Source organism: Eublepharis macularius, chromosome 5, assembly GCF_028583425.1.
Source record: "Eublepharis macularius isolate TG4126 chromosome 5, MPM_Emac_v1.0, whole genome shotgun sequence".
Taxonomy (NCBI): domain Eukaryota; kingdom Metazoa; phylum Chordata; class Lepidosauria; order Squamata; family Eublepharidae; genus Eublepharis; species Eublepharis macularius.
The window spans coordinates 146,802,332-146,819,423 of NC_072794.1; the positions used below are offsets into that span (position 1 = coordinate 146,802,332).

At 45.7% G+C, this 17,092-nt stretch overlaps 1 protein-coding gene across 2 annotated transcripts in view; it reads right to left on the reverse strand.

The window, feature by feature from the left end:
• Positions 1 to 17,092, reverse strand: part of PREX1 (phosphatidylinositol-3,4,5-trisphosphate dependent Rac exchange factor 1) — a 301,144-nt gene that overhangs the window by 155,723 nt on the left and 128,329 nt on the right. For both annotated transcript variants that reach the window (XM_054981047.1, XM_054981046.1), the window contains exons 4-5: positions 8,747 to 8,851; positions 2,025 to 2,126 (exon numbers count right to left, since the gene is read on the reverse strand). In XM_054981047.1, the coding sequence (XP_054837022.1) occupies positions 2,025 to 2,126; positions 8,747 to 8,851 (207 nt within the window). The remainder of the gene's footprint in view (positions 1 to 2,024; positions 2,127 to 8,746; positions 8,852 to 17,092) is intronic.

Here is a 17,092-nt window from a genome sequence, read left to right on the forward strand (position 1 = left end):
TCCCCAGGACAAACATAACATGTAGTTAGGCCCCAAGTGTAGAATAACCAATGGACTCAACAGCGAGGATTATATATCTATTTACGGATCAACCAACATCAACATTCTGGAAGTGGTTGGATGTAGCTTCTTAAGTGACACAAAACATACTTCCATAACTCTGCCAAATGGATGCTGTCCGCTCCACAGTTACAAGCAATCTGTGTACATATGATAGGATACAAAGCTGTCTTTGGACTATCTCCGAGTCAAACTACACAATAACGAATAAGGCCCTGGTTCCCTAGACGTGGAGCAATTTGTGCATGTACAGCTGCAAAACGGAGCAAATCATTCCCACAACCAGAACCATTTTGGTTCAGAGAAATGGCACAGGGGAGCCAGGAGCCAAATCAGACCCTGCATGCTTCAAAAGCAACATTCCCCAGAGCTGCTGCACGACTTCCAGGAAAGCATACCCAACTCATTAAAACATTATGTGTAGCTTGGCCCTTAAACTGAATCAGACCATTGATTCATCTATTTCAGCACTATGTGACTGGCAAAACTTCTCTAGGGTATCAAGGACAGAAAGGTGTTTCCCAACACATGCTCCCAGACACATTTTAACTAAAGATGTCATAGATATGAACCTGAAACTTCCTGCATATAATTCTGGTGCTCCATCACTGTGTCTCAGCTAAGGCTACCAAGACCCTAGAGTGGGTGAGGAACCCCCTGCCCCCAGTTCTCATTGCCAAAAATAAGGCCTCATCTACTTATAGGAAGTTCTTACCATAGAGTTCTGGCAATTCCCAGAGCTACCCAGAAATAACAAAGGGTAGCTCTAGTGAATGCTCTATAGTAAAGCCAGGATTTCTTACTATTTATTTATTTATTTATTTATTTATTTATTTATTTATTTATTTATTTATTTATTTATTTATTTAATTGATGTCATTTATAGTCCGCCTTTCTCACTGAGACTCAAGGCGGATTACACAGTATGAGATTAATACAATTGGTATCAAGTACATTTCAATACAGCATCAAGGACATTTCCATAAACAACGCCATAGGGTAAATAGATACAAGTTTAACAGACAAAGTATTAGCAAGAATCCAATATAAAATAGAAAAAATACTGAAATAGAACAATCAGTTCCAGAACTAACATCAGACATGGAGCACAGGTGGTACATAGGAGTTCAGCAACAGATAATATGTAAGGCAATATAGTGATGAAGTCTATGGTCCCTAACTCATCAGCGAAGCATCTGAGACCCCATCCCTACAATATAACCCTCCCATTTGAGGAAAAAGCCTTTTTGAATAGTTCAGTTTTGCATCATTTACAGAAAGCCAGGAGAGTCAGGGCTCTCCTAACCTGCTCAGGCAGGTCATTCCACAAGATAGGGGCCACCACAGAGAAAGCCCATGTACGGGCTGCTGTTGACTTCACCTGTGCGCAGCCTGACACCTGCAGGAGACCCTGTTCAGATGAGCGACTCTGCCTTTTAGGAACATAGGGAGGGAGGTGGTCCCATAAGTATGCCAGACCAAAGCCATGAAGAACTTTGTATGTAATAACCAATGCCTTGAACTGAGCATAGGTAACTGATGGATAGCCAATGGAGAGATTGCAGGATAGGAGTGATGTTCATGCTCCTGCTTGCTCCTGATAACAACTGAGCTGCAGCATTTTACTTCTAGGTAGCTCCAGGAATCACCAGAACTTTATACAAGAACTTTCTGGAAGTAGATGAGGCCTTATTTTTCTTTTTAATTTTTCTACTGGGACACTGCACCTCACACAGCCTTCCTGCTGGTTGCCAGGCATTGCAACCCTATTTCCAGACCTCACCTCTTTGACTGTACATGCACATGAAGAAAGACAGATATTTTTTCCACCTGAACTAGAGCCAAGTTCTCATTCACATATGCAAAAGTACAGAACTGAATATGTAGCAACCATAGCTGAAACTTAGCATGGGTTATGTAGGAACACTGCTATCAAAACAAACTTCTTCCATTTGTGATGTTACCTTCAGGAGAAGTGGGTATTTGCAAATTCTCTGGATTGGAGTTAGCAGATAACCTTCTAGTGGAATGTCTGTTGTCTTCCGCCCTCCCAAAAGCATGCAACTCTGTAATGAGAAAAGAACAATAATGTTACCCTTGACATGAAGCCTCCAAATATGCCAATAACAATATTTTTACAGAACCCCACACAAGCTATGAGCTGAGAAAAGTATCAATCTACTGTATAGCAGAAAATGAAAAGAGGATCATCATAACACACAAATTCTGCACCCAAAACTTCCAAATTCTACAACTGGGGCTGCCATTCTATGCAGACTTAGATAATTTTTTTTAAAAAAAACCCTTAAGGAATCCTACTGAACTCTGTAGGGTATTCTAAATGCAAAGTGATTCTGGGGAAATTATTGCATTTAGACAAGTATGTGCACGTGTGTTTGTATTTGCATCCTATAAAATGCCTTAAAAGAACACTTTAAAGATGCACCGAACTACTGACAGCATTCCAGTCAGAACTGTGGATTATTAGAGTCATAATAGTATTCAGGAACTTTCCTTCTTTGTAGCACACTCTAATCTAATGATGTGACAGCATTTCTATCTCCATCTGTAAGCTCAAACTCGCCCAAAATTTCATAGACTTCTTGCACTAGCGAGGGTTCGTTTTCCAGTTTTGTTCCAGCCAGACAACCCTCAATGTGTAAAATGGAGCTTTCTCCTCTCCATCCCTCAATTCCCTCCTAGATAATATTCCTTCCCTCAGAGGCTCCCAATTCCCTCCCCTGGCTCTAATATAGGCTGTGAGTTGGGCTAACAGAAAAGTTCCAAAAGCAGTGGAACATGGGAAAAGGCAGTAAAAAGGAAACAGCTCAGCTTCTGCCCTCCCTGCCCATACACCTCTTTTAATGCTAAAAGCAGATCCTCATATATCCCGCCCACCCCCCTTCTATGAAGGAACAGAGCAGACACAAGACTAAATAGGCAAGTCTACCCACACCATTTCTTCCAGGGAGCTTAAGGGAATGTGTGCAGTTTTCCCTTCTTCCTATTTGCCCCCTAAGGCTGAGAGAACGATCAGTCCAAGGTCACTCAGTGAGCTTCATAGCTGAGTGGGCTTTGAACATGGGTCTACTCTGGCATTCAATCCATTACACTAGCACTCACACAAAAAATACTTTTTGAGTCTGCCTCTATTTGCGAGCATATGTGTATGTTGTTAAATGAGTGACTGAATGTTAAAGAGAGCAATCTTAAATTGATCGTACATTCCAGCCAATGGAGGTATTACTTTTACATTTAATACCTGGATTTAGAACTATAGGTAGATCCTTTCAACCTCTGGGCCTGCCACATTTTGCCTGCTTTGCTCTCTCACAAGAAAATTTTCCAGGACAAAATTACCTAAAACTCCTGAGACGTTACGCAGCTTGAACAATTTCTCCTTTCAGAAATGTTCTTGCTAGACCCCAGTCATAAATTTCTTCTCCTCCAAGGGCACCCATTCTTTAGAATGTTTCCGACTGGAAGATCTGGCCCTCACCTTCCATCCAATTTTCCAGTCCTTTTGTGTGAATCATAAGCCATTTCTGTCCTCTTGTTGTTCTCTCCTGCCCCCACACTGCCCCTTTAAATCACACCATTTTCAGAACTGAAGTATTCCCACATTTTCCAAGACGGGCATCTGTTACAGACTCTGGGAGGGCCCAGGCCAATTCTATTCGTACAAAAAGCTCTTTTTATTCTAATGTGACCTCATTAAATGGTGACTTTACAAAGATGGGCAGGATTGAAGAAGGAAGGCTGAGAAAGAAGAATGACAAAAAGGAATACAAGCCACAAGCACTGATATCCACATTGAATACAACTATTTAAAGAATAATCGAGGGGGGGGTGTCAACAAACTGCAGCTAGCAGTGTGACACCACAATCTCTAGTCCTCCCTGGCCAGTGCAGCGATGAGGTGACAAACCTGAACAGCGAGCATAAAGCACTGGTTAAAGTGCTGGTCTAGAGAGGCCAGTTCAAATCCCTACTCTGCAATAGAGTGCAGTGGGTGTCGTTTGGACCACTCACTCTCTGTTAGCCTAACCTACCTTACAGGGCTATTATCATGGGGATAAAATGGAGAAGGAGAGAAACATGTTGTAAGCTACCAGTGGGTTCCCACTAGGGAGAAAACTGGAATACAAATACAAGTAAATCAATACTGTCCAGGTTAGCCCAATCTCATCAGATCCTGGAAGTCAAGCAGGGTTGGCCCTGGTTAGTACTCAGAGGGGAGACCACCAAGGAAGACCAGGGTCAGTGGAGAGAAGCAGACAGTGACAAACCCACCTCATCTCTTGCCTTGAAAACCCTATGGGGTCACCGTAAGTCAGCTGTGACTTGACAGCACCTTACACAAATCAATCAATAAATGTTCGTCTCCAAGAGTTCAATGAATAAGCACAGAGAACATTCTGGAATGATGGCTCCAACAGCAGATACTTTTCCAGTTTTAAACAATTCACAATGAATTATTTTCACATTACAAAACAAGTATTTTATCTTTCTACTGGGGATTAATTTCAAGATGCATGAAGTAAAGTAAGATAGCAAGGTGGGTGGAGGATTCAGCTTCCGAAAAATATTCTCTCTGCCCTGCGCTGAGGCGACTTTTATGATATGTGCAAGTAAGGGGCAGAGCACCACTAAACTTGCAAATATTGTCCAAAAGCATAAGCAAAGTCATACTGTTTTTAAAGCACCAACCAAAATTACACAACATAGAGGACAAATGTTGAAGTTCTCCAGAACTCTTCATCATACGAGGGGGGAAGGGAAAAAAATCTTTGGGGTAACAATCTTAAAGAATCTGTCTAACCCTGGCTAGAACGCTCTGCCACCCTAATGGGAGCAGTGTGTAGACAGCACAAGGTTCCACCTTTGGCCTTCTGGCAAGAAAGAAAAACAAATGGAAGCCAACCAGTCAAGAATACAAAAACCAGCAGTTGATCAAATGCCTCTCTGACACCAAACAGAACACATGCATCCATTAAAAAGTTGATAGCAAAGGGAAAACCATACTAGTTCTGGTATTGCCATTACTGGGGGTTAATTTTAGGGCATGTAAGCCAGACTGGGTTGGCATTACCTAACTGTGTCTTACCAAGTTATATTTCCTCCAGCTGAAGAATCAATTTCTTTGTCAGCTAAATCCAGTATCCACAAAGTAGACAATAGACACAGGTAGCTGCATTGATCCAAGTTAGCCCTAGCACTAAAGGGCCTTTTAAAGAGGCAGGAAGAGCCAGAAGGGAAATAAAATTGATGTGATAATGGCCTCTCACTTCAAGAACTTTAGACAGATTCATGGAGGATACTGTGGCCAGCAGCCACAACAATGAAACAGAACTTCTGCATTAAGAGAGGAGGGGGAGAGGCCCTAGTTCAGGGGTTTGCTTTCCATGCAATCTCCTGATCTTTAAAAGATCAGGTAGTAGTAGTAGCACCTTTTCCTAGGATCCTGGACAGCTGCGGCCAGCCTGAATAGACAATACTGACTCTGATGGACCAATGGTCTGATTCAGATTTTGATTCAAGAAGGGGGTTATCACCTTGTGGAACTCACTGCCACAGAATGTGGGGACTGTCACTACTTTCAAATGGAAAAGGAGAGACGCATGGAACAAAGATCCACTGGTAGCTATTGGCCATGACTACCAAATGGGACCTTCATGTTCAGAAGCAATATATCCTGAATGCCAGATGATGGGGAGTAACTACAGGGGAACCTTTAAGCCCTGTACCCCTGCTGTGGGCCTTCATGGAAATTTGGCCAGCCACTGCAGGAAACAGGATGCTGGGCTAGAAAGACCATTGGTCTGATCCAGCAGGGATCTTCTTACTTTTTTGGGTGCCTTGCTTATAAGCTTCCCTGGGGAATCAGAAGTACAGATGGGCACGAACCGAAATACGAACCAAAATTAAGCACGAACCTGGCTGGTTCGTGGTTCGCGAACCACGGTTCGTCAGTTCCCATTTCTGACAAACCGCCACGAACTTTAGGCTGGTTCATTTGGTTCGTCACTGCAGACAGCCTGGTGCCAATCAAGCAGTTTCCTAGGCAACAGGGGATGGACTTCCTGCAGACCTTCTGCTGACCTGGAAGTGAACTTCTGCTGGCCTGGAAGTGACCTTCTGCTGAACCAGAAGTGATGATTTTCTGACCTGGATGTGCCGTTTTCACAAACCAAATGAGCCGGTTCATGAACCAGGACAGGTTCATGTAAGTTCGTGGTTCGTGAAATTTGACGAAACACGAACCACATGGTTCGGTTTTTTTCTGATTCGTGCCCATCTCTAATCAGAAGCCCCAGTCACTGATGTAATATGGGATTAGATGGATCTTGCTCTGATTTAAAAAGGCAATTCTTACATTATTACTGGCATAAGAGGGATGTCAGGATCTGGCTCCCTGGGGGAAAAGGGGGGAGGTAGGGATTTCTGGGGGGAGGGGGCACTGGCAACCCTAGCGCAATGCTGTCATTTCCGCCATGATCCATAAGTGACATAATTGCAGGGGGCACTCTAGCATTTCCCCCAAACTCTAGGGTTTATGCCAATCCCCTCCCACTTTTGCCTGCGAATTTCTGCTCACCACCCAACTAAGTGGTGGGAGGCAACAAGAGCAGGGGTTGGGACTTCTCCAGCTCCCAGCAGGAAGCTGACAACCCTACTCCCTGGGGTTAGGTTCCTGGGTTGATGTACCCTCCAGCATCCTTTCTCTGCAAGTCTTTTTAGTTGACTTTGGAGAGAAAGGGGGTTTAACCACAACCAAAGCCCCCTCTCTCCTGTCTCAATCCTCTACCTAAGTTGCTGGAGAGGATTCTGGCCCTTTTTCTCTGGCTCACCTCCAGCCTCTCTTTTAAAAGGAAGGGCTGGGTGGGGGAGGTTGGCCCAGGAATTTCCTGGCATACCTCAAGGAGTGTGGCCTTGTCAGGAGCACAAAGGGGTGGGACCAACCAACTCTCCCACTGGCCCTTCCCTCCCTCCAGTTCACCAATAGGCCAGCTGCCCAGATGCTGCAGGCCCTGAGAGAATATGGAAGCTGTCCTCCATGCTTCCAGGCACATGGCAGGCATGGCATGTCAATGGCAATGCACCCTGTCTCCAGGCTAGGCAGTGGCCACAGTCAGCTCATATAGGGGTAGTGCCTTGCCTCTGTCTCCACTGTTTGCCTGGACAATGCCTCCCTCATCTCAGTCAGGCCTCTGGCTCAGGCAGTGCTGGAGCCACGCATTAGACTGACATGGCGTGAGGGTTAGTTGTCCCCCAAGATGCTAGTGAGTATGGGAAGAGGGGATCCTGGCCCCTGACAAGGGAATTCTCCAGTGACATTTGCTCAACAAACAAGGCTTTTTATACTACTACTAGTAGTAAACGAATTTATTTTATGTGGCCATAGGCCTTTACAAGTTAAAAACTCATTTTAAAATTTCTAAAATTACATCTCTCTCTAAAAACTCACATCCAGACACGCTGTTGTGAGGTTATACACTGTTATATCTACCAAGTACAAGGCTCTGAGATGATCTTTTTAAAATAGTTTTATACAGGGGTCATTTAGTAGAAAAAGAGCTGGAGGAACTCATTAGCATAGCTCATTAGCATAACTCAGCATGTGCCATGCCCCTTGCCATCACCGGAAGTGTGTCATTGGCATGACTGATTTGCATATGCCACACCCCCTGACAACACCTATCCTGGCTGTTTTGGACCCAATTCTGGCCATTCAGCGCTGAAATTGGGCCCAAAATGGCAAAAAGGGGCTGAAAAAATGGCTGAAAAGGGGCCCAAAATGGTTAGGATCGGGCCACTGCTGAGTGGGAGAGTGATCCACCACTCGTCAGAGGCCAGATCCGGGCTGTTTCGGCCCCAATCCAGGCTGAAACAGGCCCAAAATGGCTGAGTCAGGTGGGCAGGGCCACCTGACATGTGACCTCTTTGGGAAACTGCCGGAACTGCGTTCCTGTGTAATCCCCCTCGAAATGAGCCCTGGTTTTGTACCATGGAGCAAATTTTGATTGAACTACTAATGAATAATTGATTAAGGTGTCCCCATTAAGCACCCAGTCCCACAAATCAAAATTTTATACAAAGCACCCACTCTGTGGCCCAGGAAAACAGGAAAGCAACCTTCAATCTTTCACTAGACATACTAAGAGTCTAGACATTTTAGTAATCTGGAAATAATGTCACCACAATTTACTTCCCGGAACATTTCTACCCATAATCTGTGGTCTCTCACACAATGTTTACATAGTAGAGGCCAGAAGCAATAACACATAGTGGCAATCTATTGCAAAGAAATGGGAAGTGACATTTTGTTTTGTTTTAAAGGAATTGAAATAGAGGCAGAGAGAGAAGGCACCTATACAGGAAATGGAGAGAAGAGGAAACATCAAAGGAGCCCAGGAACCAATCAAGCCCAATACATTCCGCATCACAAGGTTCCTTTCCAAGGGCAGCTGGGTTCTATTCTCCCAAACAAGGCAGAGATGAAGCAGCTCGTGGATGGGAAAGTCACTGGGCAGGAAAGGCTGAGAAGCCCTCCTCCACATTCTCTGGCCATCTGATACAGATTGCCGCTTCTGTGGCCAAGGGGTGGGGGGTGCCCAGGAAGTATACCCACTGAACACATCACATGTTAATTTGGCCCAAAGGTTTTGGGGACACCATTGCTTACCAAGAGGAATGCTCTGACGGGTGGGATCTTGTTCAGTTCCATGAGGAGCCTCAGCGCTTTCTCGTGGTTGCTGCAATATTCCTCATAAACACAGAACTTGTCTTTCTGCAATGAGAGGGAAAGAACAGAAAATGTCTGTGTTACTGCAAGGCATCCCTCTGATTTGTGTATTTTCTTTCCCCCCCCCCCTTCAAATTAATACAAACTGAAAGTATTTGACAAAGGAATATGGACTGCATACACTGGGCATTATGGGAAACCTTTGCATTATAGTGCCGACACTGGAGAGTCTGTCTGTTGCTGCTACTAAATTTTACATCATACTTCAGGAAGACTGCCTCCCAAACTCCCATGTCTTTCAGGTGAAGTAAGTCTGAATCAACAATATTGACTTTCAAGTAGTTTAAAGCGATTGTTGTGCTATTGGACGGGATTTCCAGTTCATTCAACTGTATGCGGATATTTTGTTTCACCAGAGATGGACATTACCAAATCCCTTGCGACTGGCAGTCTGCAGAAACTAGCTGTAGCTTCACAACACTGTGTGGATGATTTCCACTTTTGAGAAATGTGTTTTCAAATGAAGCACTTGCAGTTTTCTTTTAAAGACAAAGGGGGGAAGTGTGCACGGGGGAGGTACTAAAAGACCCTTGGATTCTCTTCTGTCTATCCTAAGGTCTATCCTGTAAGCAAACCACTGGTTTTATGAGAATCCTCCAAAGATGCACTTTAAAGGAAAATGTATATGTATGCATATGTATGCAATCAATGTGGCACCTCAAACTTTCGTTTCAAAATTAAATTGCAGCAGCAGCAACCTTTATTGGCATTACATCCATGTTAACAAAAACACTCGATGCAACCAGAACTCAAAATTAAATTGAGGGGCATCAACCTCAGACTCCTATCAGAAAAAAAAGTTATACAAAGATCAGCCATGGCACAGACAGGGGGCGGGGAAGATAAAAGGTCTGCACAGGGGAAAAATAGATTCCTAAATCTATACACACACATTCACACACAGAATAGAGAATTCCCACAAACATTATTCATGACGGGCACAACCCAGAGAATATTAAGTACACTCCATGTGATCAAAATCTAAATACCTGATGTGAGATATGGGACAGGTGAGTGGTCTATGCAGCTGCAACATTGTTGTTCATGATGCACCAATTCTCAATGCCGAAGGGGCAAGCCATTCTCAATCTAAAGTGTAGCTTGTTTCTTTGGTGGTGAAGACGCACACACAAAAAGTTGCATTTATACACTGAGTTCTGCTGTGCACAGGAACATCAGGTCTGTGATGGTGGAGAGTGCCCCCAAGTCATAGCTGATTGATGGGAACTCCTAGTGGGATTTTCATGGCAAGAGACTAACAGAGGAGGTTTGCCATTGCCTTCCTCCACAACCCCAGTCTTTGTTGGAGGTCTCCCATCCAACTACTAACCAAGGCTGATCCTGCTTAGCTTCTGAGATCTGACAAGATCAGGCTTATCTGGGCTATCCAGGTTAGGGTATGTCTGTGATAAATATCCTTAAAAACAAACAACACATTCATTCATTTTCTTTCTCTCTCACATACACACATGCCTCTCTCTTTGACACGAACTCTCCAGCCTTGTCACTTAAATTAATTCTCCCTCCTTGCAAATGCCATAACAGTACAGCTATATTTTCTACATCACACTTAAGCTGGGCAGAAGAAATCTCTCCTGTTGCATAAAGATCAGACGTCCTCAGTTTCCCCACCACCACCAAATATCAAGTCATCAGCAGAATGCCATGAAATGTTTTCTAAAGAAGCAGTAAAACCACTTCCATGCCTGAATCAATCAGACAAGGACTAATAAAACCTTTCATGGCTGAAAGAGATTGGCTGCATATCTTGTAAGCCTGCTGGGACTATTTCGGCACGGTATAAACAGGAAAACTAAGAGATTTTTCCCTGGTATTAAATATTCATTTAGCTCCTGATCGTCTGGCATCTTCGTGGCTGACACACATGTTCTTCATACAATACTGTTCAAGCTTGTAATTAAATACTATTTAGTATAAAGCAAAAGCTAAAATAAGGTTGAATCCAATGATTCCCTTCCACCAAGTTGAATCCAGTAACTCACTTATACTAAGTCTTCACTCTATGAAGAATTTTTTTGTGTGTATTATAGAAAAAACACTTCTGTTTGGGGAAGGAATTTCAGCTTATTCCTCCCTTCCACTGTAGGTCCCTACTTTGATCTCATGGTGTTCTGGACTCTCCCCTGCCAGCCAGGAACAAAACTTTGGCTAAAATCTCCATTCCGTGCAGCTGATGGATACAAGTCATTAGGCCCACTTTGGCAAAAGGGAGTTATGGGCTCCAACACTTGGTTTTGAACAGCTTTTGATTTCCCCCCCATAAATGACTGAGAGCAAGACAGTGTAATTCATTCTTAGTGCTGGATAGATCAGGAAGCCCTGGGCCCAAATCCAAGGTTCTTTCTATGGCTGGAATCACAATCCTTTACCAGCAACTACTGAGCATGTAATTCAATATGTGATCGTTGCTCAAATGGTATACTTGTGACTACAAAAAAACCAAAGTGAGTAATGGGTGGTGGGCTATGGCTCCGTAGAAGAGCTTTTGCTTTGCATGACTCACTCTCCAGCATCTCCAGTTAAAGAATCCAATACTAGGTGATATAATAGTAATAACAACAACATTCGATTTATACCACCCTTCAGCATGACTTAACACCCACTCAGAGTGGTTTACAAAGTATGTCATTATTATCCCCACTACAACAATCACCCGGTGAGGTGGGTGGGGCTGAGAGAGCTCTTAGAAGCTGTGACTGACCCAAGGTCACCCTGCTGGCTACAAGTGGAGGAGTGGGGAATCAAACCCGGTTCTCTAGAGTCCCGCACTCTTAACCACTACACCAAACTAAAAGACCTGCACCAGAGACCCTGAAGACCTGCTGCCAGCCTGAGTAGAAAATACTGAGCTTGATAGACAAATGGTCTGCTCAGCATAAGGAAGCTTTATGTGTGATCTTTTCAGATTTCACTTGTGAAGGACACCAAGGCTAGTGAGAGTGGCTAGGCCGCAGAGTCTTCTTCTGCAAAATCAGTCCCTAGGATTGGCAACCAGTATTGGCAACCGGGTATCAATAAGAGGATTCTGCACATCATTTAGAAATCACATCATTATGGGAGCAAGCGGTGTAGTCTCCACTACCTCCCACCCCTCACTGCCCCCCCCCATCTCCTGGGTTGGCCTCCAGGGGACCTGGCAACCCTAGCTCCAGCAACTGGATTCTGAGTTGGAGAACAGATATGTAGGCTTGGATCCAGTCAAGTTGCTTTACTCAGTCAGTCCCAATTCCTCTCCTGGTTACAGCTCAGTTCCACAGGGCTTTTGTCCATGAAAATACTATGAAACTCAGCAGTCAGCATAGCATTTTTGTGGACAAAGGAGACCCTTTCCACCCTTTTTCACAAGAAGAAAACCAGGTTGGATCCAACCTATACAATCCAACATATCTAATGCTCTGGCTTGGTCATCACATTAGCAAGGTCTATGTAGTCCAACAGTCTGTTTTTGACTGTGGCCAGCCAGATGCCTCTAGGGGGGATGTGAGATCATCTTCTATATCTGCCTCTATCATATACTTTCAGGTGGGCAGCTATGTTGTTCTGCAGTAGAAGACCAACAGGATTTCCAGGGTCTAAGTTTTCGAGACTCAAAGCTCCCTTCATCAGATAAAATCTTGAATCTGACAAAGGGAGTTCTGACTCTTAAAAGCTTTATACCCAGAAAATCTTGTTGGTCGTTAAGGTGCCATTGAATTCAAATCTTGCTGCCTCCATCAGAGTTATCCTGTTTCCGAACACTGTATTGAATTGTAACGGACTAGTAGCCACTGGCACATCTACTTTCCTCGAACATGTCTAATCCTCACAGGCCACAACTTGTGGCAGTGAATTCCACATGTATATTTTGTTCTTCCTTTTCTCACTGAGAATCAAGACTAGAGATGGGCACGATCCAAAAAAAATTAACGATCCAGCTGATAGTGGATCGGCACCGGCGACGATCCCAAATTAACGATCTGCACCGATCATCTCCCGTTCCCGAGCCGTGGATCGTGGAGGCCAAAGTGGGGCGCGCTGCTATTCCCAGCTATGTGGGAAGGTGGGTGCTGGTGGCGGCCACTGGGCCTGGAGGGCACGGGGAGGCGGCGGTGAGCCGCCTCCCCTCAGGGGGCGGGGGGTCTGGCCGCTCGCCGGCAGCACCCCCCATGTGCCCACCCGCCAGGCCAAAAAGGAGCGTGCTGGTATTCCCAGCAAGAAAGGAAGGTGGGTGTTGGCGGCTGCCAGGCCTGGCGAGTACGGGGAGGCGGCGGTGAGCTGCCTCCCCTCAGGGGGCGGGGGGTCTGGCCGCTTGCCGGCGGCACCCCCCATGTGCCCACCCGCCAGGCCGAAGTGGAGCGCGCTGGTATTCCCAGCAATACATGAATGGTGGGTGCTGGCAGCAGCCGCCGGGCCCAGCGGGCACGGGGAGACGGTGACGAACCCATTCAGCAACACAGGAGGTCTGTGTTTGGCCATCAGAGCTGCCTATCAGGGTTTGCAGGGATGAGATTGGAGTGCCCATGGCTACAGAACATCCCCTTCCCCCTCCCTCCCCGGGTGTCTTCTCCCAACTTGTGACTGCTTTGCTGCTCCGTGGTTGCAAGGAAGCCCTGCTGATCAAGGAAAGCTGGGCTTCCATTTGGGTTTCCAGGGCGACAGAAGGAGGGCAAACAGAGCTCAGGCATTCCCCTGGCTCCATTGCCAGGGGAATAGATTGCTGGAGCCTGAGTGTCTGGATCCCCGAACCAAGCCCAATCGCCCGATTCAGGCCTATCCCGATCGCTGGATCGTTGGCTGTAGATTATCATGATCTGCCAGGTCACGACTGCACGGGTCACGACTGTACGATCATGGGGTTTTTTCGATCGTACTGCGGATCATGCCCATCTCTACTCAAGACCCTGAGACAATTAATGTGTTCCTTTTACCTATCTATACCAACACCTACTAGGTTGCCAGGCACCCTCAACCTCCCAGCGGGGGACAGGGGCCCAGCACTTACCTTTGGGGAGAGAGGGGTGAGTGCATGCAGAGCTCACATGTGCGCCCCCACAGGCGTGATGATGTCACTTCAGGAGTGACATCATCGTGTGGACCCTGGGAAGGCCCGTTTCCGGGCACTGTGGAGCGTTCCTGCACTCTGCAGCGCCGGAAACGGGCCATTCTGCCGCAGATCGGGCCCGTTTTTGAAGTGCTGCAGAGAGCAGGAGCATTCCTGTGCTCCACAGCACCTCAAAATGGGCCTGATCTGTGGCAAAACGGGCACGTTTTGGGAACTGCGGAGCGCAGGAGTGTTCCTGCGCTCCGCAGAGGCTCAAAAACAGGCCCAATCCATGCCAAAACGGGCCTGTTTTGAGCGCTGTGGAGCCCGGGAGCATTCCTGCGCTCTGCAGCACCTCAAAACGGGCCTGATCCGTGGTAGAACAGGCCCATTTTGCGGCACTGCAAAGCGCAGGAGCGCTCCTGCACTCTGCCGCTGCTGAAAATGGGCCCGGTTTGCCATGGATTTGGCCCGTTTTGAGCGCTGCAGAGCGCAGGAGCGCTCCCGCGCTCCACAGCAGCCCCAATCCAGGCCAAAACGGGCCCGATCCCAGTGTCTGCAGCACGCAGGAGTGCGCTGCACCGCAGGGGAGTGCGCGAGGAAGGTGCGCACCCCCCGCTGCTCAGGTAAGTAGGGTGGAGTGTGGGGAGCAGGGACGGGGGATCCCCAACACCTATCTACCCATCTATCAATCTATCTAGCACATTTTTTAGCCCAACCTCCCTGCAATGATCTCTGGGTGATGAACACGGCTCTTCCTCCATCACTTTATCCTCACAACCATCATATGAGGCAGGTTAGGCTGAGAATGAATGACCTGCCCAAGGCCATTTAGTGAGCTTTATGGCTGAATAGGGTTTTGAACCTTGGTTTCCCTGATCCCTCTGTACATAACACTGGTTCTTCCTCCTTCGTCAAGACTTGCGCCGTTTCCACACGGCTTACCTTGTTCCGGAAAACAGCAAAATCTCGCATGATTGCTGTTATCGCGTCTTCTTGCGCGATTTCGTGCGAGATTTCGCTGTTTTCCGGAACAAGGTAAGCCGTGTGGAAACGGCCTTTGTTCATTCATCTGCTGAGATGGTTGCTTTGCCATTTTATTTATCTTTACATCCAAACACAACAATAGCAGCCAATGGAGCAGCAGCCACAAAAAGATGAAGGAAAGGAGCTGAAAAGCAACTCGCTTAGGGATTTATCCTCTGCACTACACATCTGGAGCTACAAATACTTCCATTTCAGGCATTTCTGAGTCAAGGCTTGGGAATAATATAAAGGCAAAAGTTCCTGGCCACCAGATGCAGGAAATGGAAGTGCTGCGTGTGTGATGCAACAGAAAAGAGGGAACTGGCAATGGTGGGATTTTTTTTTAAATAAAAAGAACATATGACAGAAAGGGAAGAAAACAGAAAGGCCAGAGAAAGGGGGGAGGAGTGAGTATTTGCTTCGTATGTACGGAGATTTAAAATAAATGGCAGTGCTGCATGTGTGATGCAACAGAAAAGAGGGAACTGGCAATGGTGGGATTTTTTTTTAAATAAAAAGAACATATGACAGAAAGGGAAGAAAACAGAAAGGCCAGAGAAAGGGGGGAGGAGTGAGTATTTGCTTCGTATGTACGGAGATTTAAAATAAAGAATACAATGGACCTAAGAGCCAACCCATTTACCAATGCCAGAAACAAAGCCTGCAGTCATGCTAAACAATAGAATTAATGCCTTATAAACCAGTACCTGCCGGCAGTCTAAGCTCATTACTAAACTATTACAAAATAAACTTAAGTGTCTCTCTCGTTGCACTTAGAGAACAAACAATTATTATCCGATTAACTGTTTTAATTGAAACAAAGTGTGAAATATTATTTAATAAACATTCATGGTCCAACCAACCCTTAATTTCCAATAGTCACTCATTTCTTAGAGAGGAACTACCTTGGGGTGGGGGGCGGGAGAAGAAACAAGCATCTGTAAGTTGTCCTCAGATCAGGTAAAAACATATCAATGGTTATGATTTTTGGTAGGAAAAAATAACAGGTCAATAGTTCCTTTCTCCCTACATCAATCTAACCACTTTAATTTGCAGCTTCCATGGTTGCAATATTCACAGAACTGAACATAACATGTAGGTAACTGGGAAACAGCAAAGGGAAAGCATTGCATCTGATACCATGAAGAGCCACATTTGAGAACAGCTACCAGCCAGGCATTGGACAGGTCAATGATCTTTAACCTTTTCAGACCCATGACAAACTGAGCATGGAACTCACTGAGCTGCAAGCACACGATGCAAAGTCACATGAGATCAGAGTTACACGATGACATGGAAGGAGGCAGGCATGACCTCCTTGGTGTCAGGACCATGGGAAGCATATCAAAAGGGTCAGGGTCATGAAACACAAGCCAAGCACCAGGAAGTGAGGAACAAGTCAAGGGTCAAAGCATGGAGGAATCATCTCCACCAATCACTGGCTTCAGCATCTTGCTGCTGCAAAGAGAGGCAGGAGGGTGGTGCTTTGCTCTCCATGCATGTATATAAGCAGCAAGGGCCTTCCAAAAGGCAGCAAAAATGATAGCTGTATCATGGTTCATTACCTACATGAGGGTCATGCAGTATGGGTTGAAGACCATTGAGCTATTTGCCAAACTTCTGATACCCAGGGCCCAGTTTTTCCCCTGAATAAGGCATACATCGTTCTTATATACACTAAAATATAAATTTTTATAGATATCTTATTCTATCATTTTCCCAATCAGCTGCTAGATTAAGGAGCAGGCATTCTCCTTGCAGCTGCAGGACAGCACAGTTTATATTCCATCCCATCATTTCTGACCTCCTCTTGGCTTCATCAATTGGAGCTAAGGAATGGGATTTGTTTCCCGGGCAATGGCAAGACGTCTGGGATTCTTCTATGCCAGTCAGTTGTATCATGAGCTGCATTAGGGAATCTAAGTATATCATTACTCCCAAGGGTTGTCAACTTACAGAATTACAACTGATCACCAGACAACAGAAATGAGTTCCCTCAAAGAAAACGGCTGCTTTGGAGGATGGACTCTATGGTGTTATACCTGCTGAGGCCCTTCCCTAAACCCCACCCTCTACAGGCTCCACCCTCAAAATCTCCAAGAATTTTCTAACCTGATATATTCTTCTGATACACTGGCAAAGTGAAGGGAGATTTCATG